The 21,039-nt window shown below is 39.7% G+C and overlaps 1 protein-coding gene across 2 annotated transcripts in view; it reads right to left on the reverse strand.

Moving 5' to 3' along the window:
* Positions 1-2,786: 2,786 nt before the first annotated feature.
* The window catches only part of zgc:158270 (atlastin-2), an 18,852-nt gene continuing 599 nt past the window's right edge, over positions 2,787-21,039 (reverse strand). The window contains exons 2-14 of one of the 2 annotated variants that reach the window (XM_016492255.1): positions 15,558-15,814; positions 13,534-13,668; positions 12,308-12,412; positions 12,186-12,236; positions 11,066-11,122; positions 7,536-7,628; positions 7,313-7,451; positions 6,845-6,972; positions 6,713-6,769; positions 5,985-6,056; positions 5,480-5,911; positions 3,347-3,361; positions 2,787-3,271 (exon numbers count right to left, since the gene is read on the reverse strand). In XM_016492255.1, coding sequence (XP_016347741.1) covers positions 3,182-3,271; positions 3,347-3,361; positions 5,480-5,911; positions 5,985-6,056; positions 6,713-6,769; positions 6,845-6,972; positions 7,313-7,451; positions 7,536-7,628; positions 11,066-11,122; positions 12,186-12,236; positions 12,308-12,412; positions 13,534-13,668; positions 15,558-15,814 — 1,631 coding nt within the window. In that variant the 3' untranslated portion in view covers positions 2,787-3,181. The remainder of the gene's footprint in view (positions 3,272-3,346; positions 3,362-5,479; positions 5,912-5,984; positions 6,057-6,712; positions 6,770-6,844; positions 6,973-7,312; positions 7,452-7,535; positions 7,629-11,065; positions 11,123-12,185; positions 12,237-12,307; positions 12,413-13,533; positions 13,669-15,557; positions 15,815-21,039) is intronic. The other variant, XM_016492256.1, reaches the window with a different exon arrangement.

Here is a 21,039-nt window from a genome sequence, read left to right on the forward strand (position 1 = left end):
GTGTGTGTATAAGAGTATGTGTGTGTGCGCGTGTGTGTGTGTGTGTGTGTATAAGAGTATGTTTGTGTGCACGTGTGTGTGTGTGTGTGTGTGAGAGTGTGTGCACGAGTATGTTTGCGTGTGTGTCTGTGTGTGTGCGTGTTCAGAGTGTGTGTGAGAGTGTGCTTGTGTGCACGAGTGTGTGTGTGACTGTGTGTGCACGCACGAGTATGTTTGTGTGTGTGTGACAGTGAGAGTGTGTGTGTGTTTGTGTGCACGAGTATGTTTGCGTGTGTGTGTGTGTGTGTGTGACAGTGAGAGGGTGTGTGTGTGTGTGTGTGTGACAGTGAGAGGGTGTGTGTGTGTGTGTGTGTGACAGTGAGAGGGTGTGTGTGTGTGTGTGTGTGACAGTGAGAGGGTGTGTGTGTGTGTGTGTGTGACAGTGAGAGGGTGTGTGTGTGTGTGTGTGTGACAGTGAGAGGGTGTGTGTGTGTGTGTGTGTGACAGTGAGAGGGTGTGTGTGTGTGTGTGTGTGACAGTGAGAGGGTGTGTGTGTGTGTGTGTGTGACAGTGAGAGGGTGTGTGTGTGTGTGTGTGTGACAGTGAGAGGGTGTGTGTGTGTGTGTGTGTGACAGTGAGAGGGTGTGTGTGTGTGTGTGTGTGACAGTGAGAGGGTGTGTGTGTGTGTGTGTGTGACAGTGAGAGGGTGTGTGTGTGTGTGTGTGTGACAGTGAGAGGGTGTGTGTGTGTGTGTGTGTGACAGTGAGAGGGTGTGTGTGTGTGTGTGTGTGACAGTGAGAGGGTGTGTGTGTGTGTGTGTGTGACAGTGAGAGGGTGTGTGTGTGTGTGTGTGTGACAGTGAGAGGGTGTGTGTGTGTGTGTGTGTGACAGTGAGAGGGTGTGTGTGTGTGTGTGTGTGACAGTGAGAGGGTGTGTGTGTGTGTGTGTGTGACAGTGAGAGGGTGTGTGTGTGTGTGTGTGTGACAGTGAGAGGGTGTGTGTGTGTGTGTGTGTGACAGTGAGAGGGTGTGTGTGTGTGTGTGTGTGACAGTGAGAGGGTGTGTGTGTGTGTGTGTGTGACAGTGAGAGGGTGTGTGTGTGTGTGTGTGTGACAGTGAGAGGGTGTGTGTGTGTGTGTGTGTGACAGTGAGAGGGTGTGTGTGTGTGTGTGTGTGACAGTGAGAGGGTGTGTGTGTGTGTGTGTGTGACAGTGAGAGGGTGTGTGTGTGTGTGTGTGTGACAGTGAGAGGGTGTGTGTGTGTGTGTGTGTGACAGTGAGAGGGTGTGTGTGTGTGTGTGTGTGACAGTGAGAGGGTGTGTGTGTGTGTGTGTGTGACAGTGAGAGGGTGTGTGTGTGTGTGTGTGTGACAGTGAGAGGGTGTGTGTGTGTGTGTGTGTGACAGTGAGAGGGTGTGTGTGTGTGTGTGTGTGACAGTGAGAGGGTGTGTGTGTGTGTGTGTGTGACAGTGAGAGGGTGTGTGTGTGTGTGTGTGTGACAGTGAGAGGGTGTGTGTGTGTGTGTGTGTGACAGTGAGAGGGTGTGTGTGTGTGTGTGTGTGACAGTGAGAGGGTGTGTGTGTGTGTGTGTGTGACAGTGAGAGGGTGTGTGTGTGTGTGTGTGTGACAGTGAGAGGGTGTGTGTGTGTGTGTGTGTGACAGTGAGAGGGTGTGTGTGTGTGTGTGTGTGACAGTGAGAGGGTGTGTGTGTGTGTGTGTGTGACAGTGAGAGGGTGTGTGTGTGTGTGTGTGTGACAGTGAGAGGGTGTGTGTGTGTGTGTGTGTGACAGTGAGAGGGTGTGTGTGTGTGTGTGTGTGACAGTGAGAGGGTGTGTGTGTGTGTGTGTGTGACAGTGAGAGGGTGTGTGTGTGTGTGTGTGTGACAGTGAGAGGGTGTGTGTGTGTGTGTGTGTGACAGTGAGAGGGTGTGTGTGTGTGTGTGTGTGACAGTGAGAGGGTGTGTGTGTGTGTGTGTGTGACAGTGAGAGGGTGTGTGTGTGTGTGTGTGTGACAGTGAGAGGGTGTGTGTGTGTGTGTGTGTGACAGTGAGAGGGTGTGTGTGTGTGTGTGTGTGACAGTGAGAGGGTGTGTGTGTGTGTGTGTGTGACAGTGAGAGGGTGTGTGTGTGTGTGTGTGTGACAGTGAGAGGGTGTGTGTGTGTGTGTGTGTGACAGTGAGAGGGTGTGTGTGTGTGTGTGTGTGACAGTGAGAGGGTGTGTGTGTGTGTGTGTGTGACAGTGAGAGGGTGTGTGTGTGTGTGTGTGTGACAGTGAGAGGGTGTGTGTGTGTGTGTGTGTGACAGTGAGAGGGTGTGTGTGTGTGTGTGTGTGACAGTGAGAGGGTGTGTGTGTGTGTGTGTGTGACAGTGAGAGGGTGTGTGTGTGTGTGTGTGTGACAGTGAGAGGGTGTGTGTGTGTGTGTGTGTGACAGTGAGAGGGTGTGTGTGTGTGTGTGTGTGACAGTGAGAGGGTGTGTGTGTGTGTGTGTGTGACAGTGAGAGGGTGTGTGTGTGTGTGTGTGTGACAGTGAGAGGGTGTGTGTGTGTGTGTGTGTGACAGTGAGAGGGTGTGTGTGTGTGTGTGTGTGACAGTGAGAGGGTGTGTGTGTGTGTGTGTGTGACAGTGAGAGGGTGTGTGTGTGTGTGTGTGTGACAGTGAGAGGGTGTGTGTGTGTGTGTGTGTGACAGTGAGAGGGTGTGTGTGTGTGTGTGTGTGACAGTGAGAGGGTGTGTGTGTGTGTGTGTGTGAGAGAGAGAGTGAGTGAGTGAGTGTGTGTGTGTGTGAGTGTGTGTGTGTGTGAATGTCTGAGTGTGTGTGAGTGTGAGTGTGTGTGTTTTTCTCTCCAGCATGGACAGGAATCACAGCATCATTCCTGCAGATGAAGATGAATCCGTGTTTTCTCCTGCTACAGAGGAAGTGTGTGGAAGCGTGAGTCACACACGTTTATCTCGCACGTCATGCCCTGCAGTGAGCAGCTTAAAAACCCTCGTCTGGATGGAAGGAATGATGAAGCACAGGAAGTTCGTCTGTACAGCAGAGACGGTGGAATCATTGGTTCAGTTCAGCGTTCTCAACTAGGTCCTCTAGTGGAGCGTCCGGCGGAGGACAGAGACGTCAGCGAGTGCGAACAGAAGAAAGGACATGAGAAAGAGGACACCTGGTGAAAGAGCCCGTGAAACCCCAGAATCCTCAGCGCTAATGTGAGGCTAGTTCCTCTTCTTGACGTTGTTGTTTGAGGACAATCTCTGTCTCTGCGTCACTTTGCTCCGCGTAACCTCGAACAGTTTGGAAAAGACCTGAAACCAGAGACGTGTGTTAGTATCGCGCGCACACACTCGTGATGACATGAAGAGGTCAGAGGTCACGCTCACCTTCCGCGGCGTCCTCTGAGAGCATGAAGTGAGAAGAGAGAGACGTTACAGACACACAGAACACGTGTTTTAGAGCCACACGTTGGTCTGAAGCTTCATCTCTCTTAAGTTCACCCAAAAATATTTTGAAGAATTTAAGAAGCAAACAGTTGTTGGTCCCCATTTACTTCCACAGTAGCGAAAGAAATGCTATGTAAGTCAGTGGGGACCGTCAATTGTTTTATTACCAGCATTCTTCAGAATGTCATCTTTTATTTTCAACACAAGAAAGAAACTTACACAAGTTTGGAATGACATGTGGGTGAGTAAATGATGACAAAATTCATTTTTGGGTGAACTATCCCTTTAACTTCAGCTACACTGAAGAAAATTAAATCAGCATTGAATACATGGGACTGAACGAGATTCATCAGCACGAATGAAAGAAAACCTACAGTATGAAGGTTTAGTATTTGAGCTGGCACCCTAAATCATCATCATTGAATTGGTCAAATTTTGGGGACCTACATGATGGCCAATTACAAATCTCAAAAAAAATAAATACATAAAAGAAACAATAACTGAGAACATATAAAAACATTTTGTGCTTTTGATGTCTGCCTTAGTTTACTGGTACTACAAAATTAAATAAATAAATAAATAAATATAAATTAAAATATAAACAAAATAAATAAATACAAGTAAAATATATAATATAATAGAAAAAATAATAATAACTACATACAAAATTAAAAACATTTAATGCATATGACACCTACCTTAGGAAGTTTACCCTGAGGGGAAAAGTGTTCAAAATAAATAATAAAAATAAATACAAGCTCTCGATTCGATTCTCGATTTTTTGATTACATTCAGAGAATATAGTTTTAATACAAATGCTATTGATATTTCTAAACAATGAACAGTAAACATCAGTTTACAAATGGTGAATTAATAAAAATAAATTAAGAGCCACAGGCGTGTATTTTAAACCTATTCTTTTTTAACCCTCTGGTGCTCCTCATTTGGGGGTCACACGTGTGGTCTTCACGGTCAAAAGTGACCGGACACCTACATGTTTTTTTGTTTCGCCCCAGTAAAATCAATGTAATATATTTTTGTTCAATAATATTTTTTCTTTTGTATTTTGAGATAATTTCATTGCACTAATTAATATTTATGTGATAATTATGATCAATTTCTGCCCATTGAAAATAATAAAAACACAAAAAATAAATTTTTATATTACTTTTCAAAGAATGCAGTATTTCGTGTTAAAATAGAGTCAATGCCTTTAAAATCCAAATTTTGAAGCCAGATTAGTGCCATCTGGTGGGAGTAAAATAAGAAAAACATATGCAATTCCATATAGCTCTATATAAAAGGCCTATAAATTCTCTAATTGTTTTTAGACATAAATACTTATTTTTATTAAGTTGTGGGTTTGGATATATATTTAGACATTCTCAAAGCCATGCCCATATTTGGTCCTTCCTGTTTCCTGTTCCTATTATGTTCATTGATCCCAGGTGTTTCTCGTCATGTCTTGTGTATTTAAGGTGTTTCCTGAGTTCTCTGTCCGGTTTTGAACGTCGATCCCCGTGTCCTACGTCTGATTCCTGTGACGTCAATAAAGACTGTTAATCCTGATTCTCCTGCGTTCTCCTCACCGTAGGCACACCGTGACAACGTTAAACTAAACTTTTATTTTGACGGGTTGCCGTGAAGAACTTGCAGCTGCTGTGTATGTGACGTGATGGTAGTTTTCTCAAATTAAATGGTAAAATGTTAATGAAATGACTCTCAGAGCAGCTGGAGATGATATGCGTGTGTGTTCATGTCGCAGAAGCTGAAAACACTGTATCTCTGCCATGATAAGCACTGAATTAATGTTTCCTCAAACTAAATGTTTGCTGAAATAAATACCGGAAAACATAGATTCGCGGCTTTTGAGAATCGATATTGAATCGACGTCATTTAAAAAAACGATTAATGGAAAAGTAGATTTTTTTGCCCAGCCCTAATACTGAATCTGACTTGATCATAAAATCTAGAAAGGTCATAAAATATGTTTTCAGTACAGCTGGCTGAGAGATGCAAGTGGGGGAAGCTGAAGCAGAACACAGACAAGCTCTGGTTTGCAGTGATACGCACCTGCTCCCACAGGGTTTCTGCCAGCCGGTCGATGAAGCAGCCCAGCTCTCTGAACTCCCCGGAGTATCGGACATAGACCCAGACGCAGAGCGAGAGCAGCGCCAGGCCCATCAGCAGGTTACACAGCGCCGCCGCAGGGCTCAGACCCACGAAGCCCGTCACCACCGACGCCACGTACATGACGAACATCACGGCGAACAGCGTGGCCGGCGTGCGCGCCGCAAAGAAAATATTCTTCCCGTCGTTGTGTTTGAGGAAGCTGGCGTAGGCCTCGTCGATCTCCTGCTCCAGCTGCTCCTGATAGCGGAGGCAGAACTCCTCGCCGCCCATCTTCTTCACACCGCGGAACTGACGCACACAGCTCTGCTTCAGCTCCTCGTGACTGCGCTCCAGATCCGCCGGAGACATGTAGGGCCTGTCTCCACCGCACACCTGCCGACGGGAGAACACGTGTGTGTCACGGGCGTCACAGCCGAGAGATCACGTGATCAGGAGAGAGACGTACCTGCTCCATGCTCCTGCTGTACGAGTCTTTCGCTCCTGCTACAGCGGCCAGGTTATTAGCTTCAGCCGTCGCCTGCGGCACACGACAGACACACAGCACTCACATCAGGATCAATCCCAGAAAACCCTGACTCACACACGATATTCACACTGCGTGAAATACTGGTTAAACTATGCATTTCTTCTTGAACTTCGGTGAATATTTCTCATTTAGAGTCATGCAAAGTTTCAACACAGATGTGTTTTGGAAAGGCTTTGTATACATTTTCTTACAACTTTTTGGTTGGGGTCAAAATATATTCATCATTCTTCAATTTTTTAATTAAGATTTTTTTAAACCATTTGATATAATTGTATGCCCTCAGGACATGTGGGAATCCTAATATCTATAATAATGAAAGATTTCATGGAGCTCATCACAAAGCATTCTGGGATTGATCCTCTCTATAAATGACACATGAAGGACCCTAAAAAATGTGTTTTATTTGTTCACAAATTACATTTATTTACATGTTTTAATTACATGTTTTTGGTCTTAATTTTTCTAAAATGTTAACAAAATTTTAACTAAACTGTAATAAATAAATGAATAAAGTTTTTATTATTACTTTGAGAAGTTCATTCTGTTGCACAGTAGCAATATATTTCTGTAACTGCACATAACCAAAATCAAAGGGCCTTAAGCATAGATGGACCTCAGATTGGGCCAAACTGATATTCTGTCTGTACCTGTAACATGGACTTGGGATGCGGCAGTTCTTCGCCCTGATAGATCTTCATGTAGGCCTGCGACAGAGAAACACACGATCAATCCCAGCAGGCATCTGAACGATGGAGACCAGATGGAGAAGTGCGTCTTACTCTGAAATACTGCAGCAGATCTCGACACGTGACTTTAGAGCCGCTGATCTCCTTCTCCATCAGATTCTCAGGAGCCAGAAGCAGCGGCACCAGATTCACCAGCTCCCTCTTGAACTCCTCATCGATGTCTACACACACACACACACACACACACACACACACACCAGACGGGCGTACTGATCATCTTAGTTCATACGCTAATACTAATTTATATTTCAGTGATCAATAACACTGGCCTGCATCATATTTGCTGAAACCCAACACTTGTTTCTTATTAATTTTAAGTGCTGATTTCAAAAATAGTGTCTGTTTTGCATGAGCATGTCACACTTTCTCACTAAATGATGCATTTTCTAGTATTTGCACTTTCACAAGCCTTTGTGCGGCGAAGAGTCTTGTATTCTCTCGTCATCAGCAGACAAACTGCTTCAAAGCAGTGCAGTGGCAGCAGTGACGCAGCGCTCTCACCTCGCAAGCGGCCGTCGAAGTGTGGGTTGGTGGCCACTTTGAGGCCGGGGTGCGGCAGCAGGCAGCAGCTGATGCTGGAGAAGCAGGAGTGGATGTGCTTCCTGACGTTCTGCAGCTCTTCGTGCTGATTCTGTTTGACCTGAGAATCACGGCATAATTCAGCTCACGTGATGCGTGATAAAGAGCAGGAGAAACCAGATACCTGCGGCGTCACGTGACCCACCTGCAGCCTCTTCTCCAGGAACTTATTTCCCCCATCCAGACCGTAAGCGTGTTCGTACGGGTAACTCCAGTCTCGAATGAGAAACATCAGCGACTGCAGACCAACACAGACACACGACGTCACTGCAGCGTCTCACACACTCACACTCTTTCAGAGACACGCTCACTCACTTGCACAATCACATGCTCACACACACACAGTTGCTCACACACACTTGTTCACTCACTCACACAAACACACACACACTCGCACTCTTGCTCACACTCGTGCACACTTGTGAACGCTCACTCACACTTACGCACACTAACTCACGCTCAGTTACACTCGTGAACACACTCACTCATAAAACTCGCTCACACTCACTCATGACCACTAACTCACACTTGTGCGCACACAATAACTCATGCTCACTCACTCGTGCACACGCTAACTCAAAACACTCACTCGTGAACACACTCACACACACACATCAACTCGCGCTCACTCACACTCATGCACACACTCACTCACACTTGCGCGCACACACACACAATAACTCATGCTCGCTCACACTCGTGTACACCCTCACTCGTGAACACACTCACTCACATTTGCACACACACAAATTCATGCTCGCACACACTTGCTCACTCACACTCGTGCACATGCTAACTCACGCACTCCTGCACACACTCACTCATAAAACTCGCTCACACTCACTCGCTCACACTAACTCACACTTGCGCACACACACTAACTCAAGCTCACTCATGCACACTAGGGCTGGGTAAAAAAATATCAATATCTCGATATTAATCGATTCTCATTTTTTCAGAACGATATCTATTCTTAAATCCCAAGAATCGATTATTCTAGCCTGTTTTCAGTTAATGGACGGAACACTGAAGGGCACATCCCATCCAATATATCGCAATAAGCATTGTGCTTTGGTACTTTTAATATGAAACAGTCTCAGATTTCAAATTCTGTCCATTGTATTGCAGTATTCAAACAATAAATGTCGTTTTGGCACTGTTTAATGTGGAGTGACAGATCGCGCTGTAGCGCCTCAGTTCAACAGACGTGAACTGATCATCTCCTCCACATTAATAGCCTACCCGTTTCAGCACATAAACAATAAACATGACTAAACATCCGAAGGTAAGTTAAAACTAAGAATGAGTACAACTTTACAATCCGTATCCTGTCTCATGTAATCGCTCAATCAGTGTTTCCTCCGCACCAAGACGTCAATAGGCCTATAACGTCATGTAACGTAACGTCACATTTACCTCAAAAAAACATATTCGGTGACTATAAACTCTTTAGTCAGATAGAAAAATAAACTGTAGAGAGGGGCATTTTGCCTATTATATGCACCATATAACATATTCATTATAATTTTTACTGTTCTTCAATGTTTAATTTATGTTTAAATAAATCCATCAAGTTTTTATGACAGCCACCATTTAAATGTTTATATTTAAAAAAAAAAAACGAATTGAAGTAGAAATATTATTATGTAATTGTAACTTTATTATTTTAAAAACTTCATTAACTGTAATTTTAACAAATCTGTCAATTTTAACCTTCAGTATTATAGTAATGTGATACCAACTGACTCGTGTATATTTTACAGCATTAGTTGAGTTTTTTTTTCCTTGAGAAAATTTGACATGTACTGCACCTGATATATATCCAAAATAATCCATATTGAATCGAATCGAAAGCTTGTGAATGAGAATCGAATCGTGAAATTTGTGTCAAAACCCAGCCCTAGTGCACACTCACTCACACTTGCACACACACAAACTCATGCTCGTTCACACTCATGCACTCGCGAACACAGTCGCTCACTCACACACAATAACTAATGCTCACTCACACTCGTGATCACACTCGCTCACTTACACTTGTGCACATGCTAACTCAAAACACTCACTCACTCGTGAACACACTAACTCACGCTCACTCACACTCGTGCACACATTCGCTCACTCACACACACACTAACTCAGACTTGCTCACACACATACTCCCTCACTCGCGCGCACATCATACCTGGAAGGGTTTCAGGTAGATCTCCTCCATGGCCAGTCGGCCGTACTCTGAACAGACGTGAACTGATCATCTCCTCCACATTAATAGCCTACCCGTTTCAGCACATAAACAATAAACATGACTAAACATCCGAAGGTAAGTTAAAACTAAGAATGAGTACAACTTTACAATCCGTATCCTGTCTCATGTAATCGCTCAATCAGTGTTTCCTCCGCACCAAGACGTCAATAGGCCTATAACGTCATGTAACGTAACGTCACATTTACCTCAAAAAAACATATTCGGTGACTATAAACTCTTTAGTCAGATAGAAAAATAAACTGTAGAGAGGGGCATTTTGCTAAATATATGCACCATACAACATATTCATTATAATTTTTACTGTTCTTCAATGTTTAATTTATGTTTGAACCATTTAAATGTTTATATTTCAAAAAACTAATTGGTGTATGTAAATATAATTATGTAATTGTAACGTTATTATTATAAAAACTTCATTGAGTGTAATTTAAGTGCTTGTATACAAGTCAGTTAATTTTAACCTTCAATATTATAGTAATGTAGTACCAACTGACTCTTATGTATATTTTACAGCATTAGTTGAGTTTTTTTTTCCTTGAGAAAATTTGACATGTACTGCACCTGATATATATCCAAAATAATCCATATTGAATCGAATCGAAAGCTTGTGAATGAGAATCGAATCGTGAAATTTGTGTCAAAACCCAGCCCTAGTGCACACTCACTCACACTTGCACACACACAAACTCATGCTCGTTCACACTCATGCACTCGCGAACACAGTCGCTCACTCACACACAATAACTAATGCTCACTCACACTCGTGATCACACTCGCTCACTTACACTTGTGCACATGCTAACTCAAAACACTCACTCACTCGTGAACACACTAACTCACGCTCACTCACACTCGTGCAAATATTATTATGTAATTGTAACTTTATTATTTTAAAAACTTCATTAACTGTAATTTTAACAAATCTGTCAATTTTAACCTTCAGTATTATAGTAATGTGATACCAACTGACTCGTGTATATTTTACAGCATTAGTTGAGTTTTTTTTTCCTTGAGAAAATTTGACATGTACTGCACCTGATATATATCCAAAATAATCCATATTGAATCGAATCGAAAGCTTGTGAATGAGAATCGAATCGTGAAATTTGTGTCAAAACCCAGCCCTAGTGCACACTCACTCACACTTGCACACACACAAACTCATGCTCGTTCACACTCATGCACTCGCGAACACAGTCGCTCACTCACACACAATAACTAATGCTCACTCACACTCGTGATCACACTCGCTCACTTACACTTGTGCACATGCTAACTCAAAACACTCACTCACTCGTGAACACACTAACTCACGCTCACTCACACTCGTGCACACATTCGCTCACTCACACACACACTAACTCAGACTTGCTCACACACATACTCCCTCACTCGCGCGCACATCATACCTGGAAGGGTTTCAGGTAGATCTCCTCCATGGCCAGTCGGCCGTACTCTGTGAAGAGCTGAAGAAGCAGAAGCACACATTATAATACAGAGCGTATTTGAACACTTGAGTCCCTTCATTCTGTTTCTAATTCAGTGACATGACTGTGATATCGTCTGTTTTATTACGTCTTAAATTGATTTTTCCGTACTGCTGGTTCGTCTGGTCAGAGGAGAACTGGCCCCCCGACTGAGCCTGGTTTCTCCCAAGGTTTTTTCTCCATTCTGTCACCGATGGAGTTTTGGTTCCTTGCCGCTGTCGCCTCTGGCTTGCTTAGTTGGGGACACTTCATTTCCAGCGATACCGTTGACTTGATTGCAAAGATACTATTTAAACTGAGCTGGATGTTGACATCACTGAATTCAATGATGAACTGTCTTTAACTGAAAAATTTGTGTTTACTATTGTCATTTTGCATTATTGACACACTATTTTCCTAATTAATGCTGTTCAGTTGCTTTGACACAATCTGTATTGTTAAAAGCGCTATATAAATAAAGGTGACTTGACTTGACTTGACATGACAACATCTCAAAGGATTCATGATACAGTGACACACTTAGAACAGGTCTGACATGCTGAAGATCTAGTGCTGATAATGTGAAGTACACCTGTGACCGCTGTTCATCATCCAATCCATTTCTCAAAACTCTACACACAACATGCAAAACATCACATCTTGCAAAAGCAAACACTTCTTTGAAAACTATTTTAACTCTTCTAAAAATGGTATTTTTGCATAGTAACTCTACACACAAACATAAAATAATTAGCCACAAACACGCCAAACTACACACATACTGTACATGCATATGCACAAATACACTGAATCTACAGTATGTATGACTGATGAATTTTACACAGTTATGCAACTGAACTGAATCAATACTGAACTGACTCGAGCTGTAGAATGATGTCTAAGTGTTTTCACACATGATCACTGTGTGTAGGTCATCAGTAAATGAGTGTGGCATTTAAATGGCAGTGTTTCACAAATTAAACAAAAGAGCTGTTAGTTTCAAATAATGTGTGTAATGTAGAGAACTGTGTTTAGAGTTTTTTCATTGAGCAGCGCGTCTCACCTGAAGATGCTGCAGATCGTCTTCTTGTACGTTTTGGGACAAGTTATAGACCTGTGCATAAAAACAGGAGCATCAGGACACTGCATGCTCTCTCAGCGACGCACACGTGACGCGTGTCGTACCTGTACAGAGCTGGTCATGGTGCTGAGAGCGAACAGTGTGGCGCAGTCTTTGATGGTGGACTGACTGTCAAACGCTCCCTGCGTGTCCAGAAGCAGCACAGCCACCTGCGGACACACACACGGTCACGGGTAACTGAGCCAGAACACGCCTGACCGCGCACACACACACACACACACGGAGCAGCTCGAGCCACAGAATGAGTGAAAATCACAGGACCGCCTGACACAGGAAAACAGCACTAGATAATGAGGAAAAACAGAAAAAGATCACAGTGTACTGCTGCAGGCAGTGGCCAGGGAAGAAGCCTCCAACATGTTAAAATAAGTTAAATATCCGAATTAATAGAAATGGTTAATATTTTTTTGAATGATTACAAATGTTTAATGATCACTTCACTAATAATACACCCACATTAAACTCAAATTCACTGATTCAGTATCTTATTTCATGCTTTAACAGTTGAATTTTCAACTTTTTTAAGCATTAATGATTCATTATTATTTCACTTGTTAAATGGTTATTTAACAATTGCATTGAGTCCTGCTGCCTGCATCAACAGTGTGATTCAGTTCGTTAAAAAAAACAGTTTTTTTAGCACCAGCCGCCACTGGTTGCAGATGAAAAAAAAAACAAATATATGAATGAGGAAAAATATCAATTAAAAAACATATGTATAAAAAAACTTCTAAATAAAAATATACAAGAATAAATAAAAAAAATAAGTATTATTTTTATAAGTATTATTTTTAGTATAATTAAAATAAGTAGAGAGAAAAAAACTTACAAAAAAATATATTTTTATTTTTAAAAAGTAAAATAATAATAATAAAATTAATTAATTAATTCAAAAGTACATAACATAATAAAAAATAATAATAAAAATATAAAAAATAATAAAAATAAATAAATTAACAAAATAAAATATAAAAATAAACAAATATAAATAAATCAACAAATGAGTAAAAATTATAAACAAAAATATTAAAGCAATAAATAATAAAATAAAAAATATATATAAAAATAAACAATATTTCCGTTTGACTGGATTACTTCACTTTCACTCGAGAATCACTGAAAACAAATACACACAGCTGTGTATCATAAATGTGTTGAATGAACATAAATATCAAAATAAAACACACAAAAAGATGAAGTATTGTATGTGTGTAGCTGCATGTCACGTGACCATGTGTTGGTGGTGTGTTTCAGATGCTGTGAGCTTTACCCTGCTTCCGTCAGGTTTCTCCACCGTGAACACGTGGCTCCAGGCCTGAATGCCGGTGGTCTGGCGCTCACAGCCGCCCCTCCAGGTGAAGCCCGTCAGCGGCTCGTCTGTCCCTCCCAGCCACGCGTCTGAGCCCTGAGACACACAGAACACAAGCGGCCTCTGAACTTCTGTGTGAGGGTCAGTCTGAACTCAATAACACTCTCAACAGAACTACAAAAGAGTCTTTCAGATCAACACAAAACACCAGTGTTTCACAGTAAAGCGCTGTGATGGATTAAAGCTGCTCGATGAACACTCGGTGTGTGACAGTCCTGCACTCAGGAATCTGGACCAGAACACTAAACACTAAACTGCACTAAACTACACCGAGTCGTACTTTACGGTACATTTCACGTGCATCCATGATCAAAATTATAATGCATTCATGGCAAGCATATTGTAATCTCACAAACATTTTGTGCACCATTAAAAAAAAAAAAAAAAAAAAGTCAACATTAATAATAAAATACACATTATCTGTGTTAAAATTACTTATAAAATCTAAATTCTTCAGAAATGGTTTTGTTTTAAATTCCGTTTAAGAAAATATTTTGCGTCTACAAAAGTTCTATCAACCACACTAGTGGTCAAAAGTTTATAATAATTCAGATTTTAAATGTTTTTAATAAAATCTCTTCTGCTCACCAAGGCTACATTTATTTGATTAAAACTACAGTAAAATTGTGAAATTTATTACATTTTTTTTTAAACACGATACACTACTATTCAAAAGTTTAGGTTAAGTATGATTTAAAATAATAATAATTAATAATTATACATTTTTTCAAGGATGCATTCAATTATTTAAAAGTGTCAGTAAAGTAGGGCTGTGCAATTAATCGAAATACAGTTTCGGTTTCAATTTCGGCTATAAAATAAATAAAAAGAAAAAAAATAATCGAGATAAAACTATTATTCCGCCCCCTTTCTATCAGTGCGCTTTCGCTCCTCAATAAAAGCCCAATTTCACGTGCAAATCATATAACGTGACTTGAAAAATGGGACGTGCTTGATTTATTAAAGTTTATTAAATTTATTCATGTTTTTAAAAGCGCGAAACAGAACGTGCGCTGTTCCTCGAGAGGATTACTGTAAATGCGCTCAGAAGACGGAGCAGAACACAGACATATAAAGTCATCTTTTAGCTGAACGTATGCGCCTAAACGGTCAAATACACACAAACATGTGTCAAAATGCAGTGCTTAGTGATTATTCACGTAATCCCTTGTCGGTTATGCAATAAATGAACGTAAACAGTTGAGAATGAAAATACGTGCATAACAGTAAATTGAATACGTGCAGCTCTTAAAGTGTCAGCAGCCTAAAATTCCTGCTGTGACTGTGTGCTTAATATTAATCAAACAACAAAGACAAAGTCACTCACTGCTCTTTACTGAACGACTTTTGTAGCTTTAATAAGTAACAAATGAAGTTTAATTCTTACAGTGTGATTATGCTGTTATATATGGCTATCTTTAAATAAAGCATTAATTTAAAGTTTTTGTCATATAATCGTATTAAATAATCATTACAATATTGACCAAAATAATCGTGATTCTGAATTTTGTCATAGTCGAGCAGCCCTACAGTAAAGACATTTATAATTTCACACAAGATTTCTATTTCAAATAAATGCTGTTCGTCTGAACTTTCTATTCATCTGTGAATCCTGAAAAATAAAATGTATCACGGTTTCCACAAAAATATTGTGCAGCACAACTGTTTTCAACATTGATAATAATCAGAAATGTTTCTCGAGCAGCAAATCAGCATATTAGAATGATTTCTGAAGATCATGTGACACTGAAGACTGGAGTAATGATGCTGAAAATACAGCTGCGCATCACAGAAATATATTAGAGTTTAACATTGATTAACATAGAAAACAGCTGTTTTACATTAAAATAATATTTCACATTTTTACTGTATTTTTGATGAATTAGACGCAGCCGTATGGTGTTTGTCTGAGCGGTGATCCTGACCTGGCTGTACATGTATCTGAGCATGAAGTCCAGCAGGAAGGACTTGCCCTTGCGGAAGGCTCCAGCTACAGACACCACCACCACATGTAGATCCCTCACGCGCTCCTGCAGCAGGATCTGCTCCAGCGCCTCCTCGTCCAGAGAGAACTGGTGATGCTCCTCGTCTGAGATGACGATCTGCACGGGTCCGGACGCCTCCAGCTCCTCCAGCAGCGGATCAGAGGAGCTCATCTCACGCCGGACATCCCCACAAACCCCTGAGACAGACACAAAATGATCACAAAAACAGCTTGACTTTTAATGCTACACATAAGGCTGTCTTATTCAGTTTAAAGTGCTTTACAGGCTTCATCATTCCAAGTGCAAACTGAACAAAATATGTCCAAAAGCGTCACTATTACGTGACGTCAATTATTCGGTTGCATTGCTATGTTATGCATCCAAAATTACTACATTTCTGGAATAAAATTTGGTAAGACTTTATATGTGACCCTGGAGCACAAAACTAATTTTGTGAAACTAACAAAATTAATCTAAACGATTAATTTTCCGCAAAAAAAAAAAAATCAACAATTTTAAAGAACATTTTATTAAACTTGCAACTTTGCCATTCAGTAGTGTACCATAAAAAAAAAAAGAGTATAAATGTAAACAAACCTAATAAAATTAAATAAAAAGAAAATAATGACAAAAGTCTGAGAAAGTCAGCATGTTCTTAATGTCAATATATCCACATGTTCTGGGCTTCTGTTCATTACAGCTGCGAGTGCAACTACAAAGGGAAAAAAATCTGTTTCAATTAACCCCAACAGCTGGGTTTTCACATTAAATAAATGCAATGTTTAGAGTCCACTAGAATCAAGTATTAAAATGTTATTATTAAAAGTTATTATTATTAAAATGTTTAAGCATTAAAAGTACTCTTAGAAATGTGTAAACAACAGATTTAAACAGACGGCTCCAGCATGATGAAAAAATGAACAGAGGGCTTCAGTCGTGAAACTCCAAATGAAATTCTAATTTCTATGAAATCCTTTTTTAAAGCAAAAGTAAAGTGCAACATAGAGTGCAAGAAGCAAGTGTCCGGTTCTCATAGTCCAACTCACTGAAATCAGAGTTCAGTATTATAGTGTAAGAATGACAACATGTCCACGTGTTCTGGTCTGCTAATAATAAAATATAATTAATAATTAATTTTTGTGGTAATAAAACTAGATGTAGGTTAAGTGAACAATAGTCTTTAAATTTACTTAAAATACATATATAATAGCAATGAGGCAATAATTAGTTCAAATAAAGTATCAAAAGCAATAAATCATATGGTTTTATTGAACAAAACTGTTAAAATACTGTATTATAATGTAATAGAGCAACTGGTCTATATATAATTATAAAATAATATAATATAATCTCTATTATAGATCAGTGAATAGAGCTAATGTACAGTACGCATTACAACAAAGGCCTGCAGAGGACGCCAACGGCCTGACGATTGTTTTTACACATTACTGTGCGATCTAATCCTTGTTTAATATTAACCAAGCACCATTTCATTCAAATGTCCACTTAATCTTTCATATTTGGCCATTTCTTTAGGACAGAAATGCTATAGCCACTGTAATTAAATGAATATGTGGACATCAAAACGTGTAAACTCAATAGTGAGGGTTTGAGCTTTTATTTTGAAACCGCGAGATAATGATGTATTCTCCTGTGTTTGCGTGGATTTATAAATTATTTACCTTACAAACCTGATGAAATGGCGCACGTTGTGTTCCCAGATGAACGTTATAATAAACCCAAACGCACAACAACATGCAGAGATGGAGTTTGAGACGCTCCAGTCCACACGTGTAAATGATAACAGTTCCTGAATTATGGGTTTAATATATCATGAGGCCTTGGGAAACAGTCTAATAATGTGTTTTATGGATTCTTGTCCGTGAAATGCACCACTTCCGGTATTTTGCAGTTAGTCGACGCGAGCAAAATGAAGTCGAGGATTTTTTTAAATCGAATAGTATCGACGAATCGCGACAGCCCTAATATATATACTGTATATATATATCATATCCCTACAGGGTTCTCTTACTGGGGTTTAAAAACTTCCCATCGAATATCAGACTTTAAATTGTGTTTAAATTATTCAGGATGATTCCGTTCTCACATTCCAACAGGTTAAGAACAAATTTGGGGTAACTAATCAAGATTTCCTTTGGTATTTACAGGTTCGGTATTTAATTTTGACTAAATTAAGAGGATTTGGTGTCTCGCCCATTGATAAAGTCCAAAAGATTGAAGGCAGGCTTGTTGGACTTGGCTTGGATAAAAGAAGTGTCTTAATACAACACAAGTACCTGATGAACATGTTTTTTAATGGTATATTACAAGGAACTTCTCAGTGTCTCTGTATTTTCTTTTATTTATGTTTTTTTATTATTTAGTTATTTGTTTACTTGTTTTATAATAACTAATTTATTTATTTTGAGGGGAGGTGACGACGGATAATTTATTGGTGCTTACTGTGAATGTTTTTGTACGCTTTGCACTAAAAAATTTTCAATAAATATATATTTCCAAAAAAAAAAAACGCTTCCTCACAGCGATGCCATAGAAGAACCATATTTGGTTCCAAAGAGAACCATTCAGTCAAAGGTTCATTAAATAATAATTTTATAATCTGAAAGAACCTTCTTTCGCCACAAACAACCTTTTATGAAACAGAAATGTTCTTCAGATGTTAAAGGTTCTGTGAAGCACCTGAGATATTGTGACTGACGGACTCGACTGTTACATTACATTTAGAACAACTCGGGTGTATCTTACAGGACAAAATGTTGTTATTTGACAAAATATGGTTCCCTTTATTTCTTTTCATCAAACTGGTGACTAATATGTTCTTAAGTCTTCATTTTCTAATTTTACTTTTTTTTAATGGCACTTTTAGGTTGAGTTTTTGAGCGGGAGTGTGTTTTCTGTCTGGTTTGAAATTTATTTTTATTTGTACTAATAAAAATATTATATTATGTACTTTTTTAAATGTACTTATCTTAATATTATTTATTTTACTTTTTAAAAATAAAAATATATTTTTGTAATTTTCTTTCTCTACTTATTTTAATCACTCTGTGCAATTATTATTATTAGCGTTTTTGTTATAAGTTTTATGCGTTTGCAAAGTCTAGTTACCTCTGCTGAAAGTCCAAAGAAAATCATTTTAACACACAGAAACATCTCGATTCGACTGATTAACCCTTGACTGTCAGTAACACTTGCAACCCAGTGTTTGACAGATTAAACCGGTTCTTAACTAGAGGTTCGAGTGTAATATAAAGGTGGTTTTCACCACGGTCACTGCTGTAAATCCTGATCAGTGTGTGAACAGAAGCTGATGATTATTTTATTTACACCGGTGAAACTACTATACAACAGTATATAATACTTCACTATAGTACGAGTCCCAGAAGTGCTCAGTCACCGGATCAGTGCGTTTGTCCTCAAAACAGAGCGTGAACGCAGTGACCCACATCAGCCCGTCTAAAGTTACCCACAAACCCCAGCAACAGACGCAAACCAGCCCAAACCAGTTTAACCTCAAAAACAGACTCTCTGACACAGAAAACACTGATCCAGCTCATGACAGAAAACAACACCGTGCACTAGTGTTCATGCTTTAGCTCACACATGAGCACAACAGACAAAACCATATGAGCTTCATATCAACATCAGTATTACACAGTGATAGCTGCAGGAGGTGATTTACAAAACACTATAATAATAAAACCCTCCGGCAAACTCAAGAGTAAAGACAGCGATGGTTCACTAAATCTCACATGTCTTGAGGATTCATCAAAACACCTTGGACTAATTTCAATTTACTAAGCAAACAATCACATGCATCATTTTACAAGAAAATAAACTGTGCATTTATAGTAGTGCGATTTTCAGATGTCTGCAGATTAAAAACCTAGCATTTTTAGAGTAAAGAAAATGCAACATTTAATGATTTTTTCCCCTTTCATTTTAGTTAAAAGTCTTAGTAATTTTATCGTGGTTTGTCACTTTTGCTGCTTTTTAAATGTCTACATAGCTTTTATTTATTAGTCTTACTTTATAAAGCAATAAGCCGCGTGAAGCCGTGGTTTACAGTGAATTTATAACAGCTAAGGGGCGTTGTTAGGTAAATTCACTGTAAACCACGGCTTCACGGGGCTTATTGCTTTTATAAAACGGTTATTCCATATACGTAGTAAGGTTTCACAAAATAAAACAGAGCAAATAAAGTGTAATGATATTAATAAAAACAGTATTCTTCCACCAAACAATGTAGCTCCTCAGAAACAGTTGTGGTTGCTACAAAGTGGTTGCCGAGCAACACACAGAAGTAAACAAAGGTGTATGTTACTTTGTAGAGTCATTTACAACAGCTTCGAACGCGGCTCAGCCAATCAGAATCAAGCACCGGAACTCTCCGCTTTATAATATCATTTTAGCACTTCAAACAAACTAAACAAAAATGAGAAATAAAAATATGTTGCTAAAGACAAAATGCATAATAGTTTAGTGGCCGGGCAAGTACAGATCTGCTCTATACAGTAGAAACAAGCCTTACGGTTGTCATTTAAAATCAGCATTTTCGGCCCATTATGGGCAGAATATTAGTACAAAAAATTATTTCCACACAATAACATTTACAAACCCTCATAACACAGAAAGGAAACGCAGATATAAGCCAGTGTGAGCATTCACAACTCCACCACAGAACTACAGTTACCCAGAATCCTCCTCCAGCGGTCTCTCAGTAGAGCAAAACTACACTTCCATAAACAGAAGAGTCCAGCAGCGTCAGGACAACAATGACCCAAACTAACTCTAGCTATACTACAGAATACAGGAGCTGAGATCATTCAGATCAGATCACGCCACAAACACAAACTCACACTAATCAAACTCGTATAGTTACAAAACAGACTGTCTAGAACGCTTCTAGAAACCTCCTGCAAAGCTACAGTGCTGTTAGAAGTTTGTGTAAAATGCTGTAAAATGAGGATGCTGTCAAAAATAATGTCATAAATAGATTTTCTTGATCAATTAACTTCTATTAACTAAATTAAATCAACATTTGGTGTGAGCATCTTTGTGTTTAAAGCAGCTTTTGGCCTCGGTGCACTTGAGCCGAGTTTCTCAGGAGCTTTGCAGGAGGTTTCTAGAAGCGTCAGTTCTTCTGGATTGAGTCTGTCTCAGTTTGTTCTGTTTCTTCATGTGACTCCAGACAGACTGATGATGATCAGATCAGATCTCTGTGTGCAGCACTAACATATATCTCACTGCATTATTACAGTTAATGGCCAAATGAATGTTTGGAAATGTAAACTGATATTTCCTACTGACACACTCCAGCAAAAGATAGAAATAACTGACTTAAAACCATTTTTAGCTGCTGAGAATACTAGTGTTCTAATCATTTGGCCAGCACTGTATG

The sequence above is a fragment of the Sinocyclocheilus anshuiensis genome, unplaced genomic scaffold, assembly GCF_001515605.1.
Source record: "Sinocyclocheilus anshuiensis isolate Anshui unplaced genomic scaffold, SAMN03320099.WGS_v1.1 scaffold1200, whole genome shotgun sequence".
Classification (NCBI taxonomy): Eukaryota; Metazoa; Chordata; class Actinopteri; order Cypriniformes; family Cyprinidae; genus Sinocyclocheilus; species Sinocyclocheilus anshuiensis.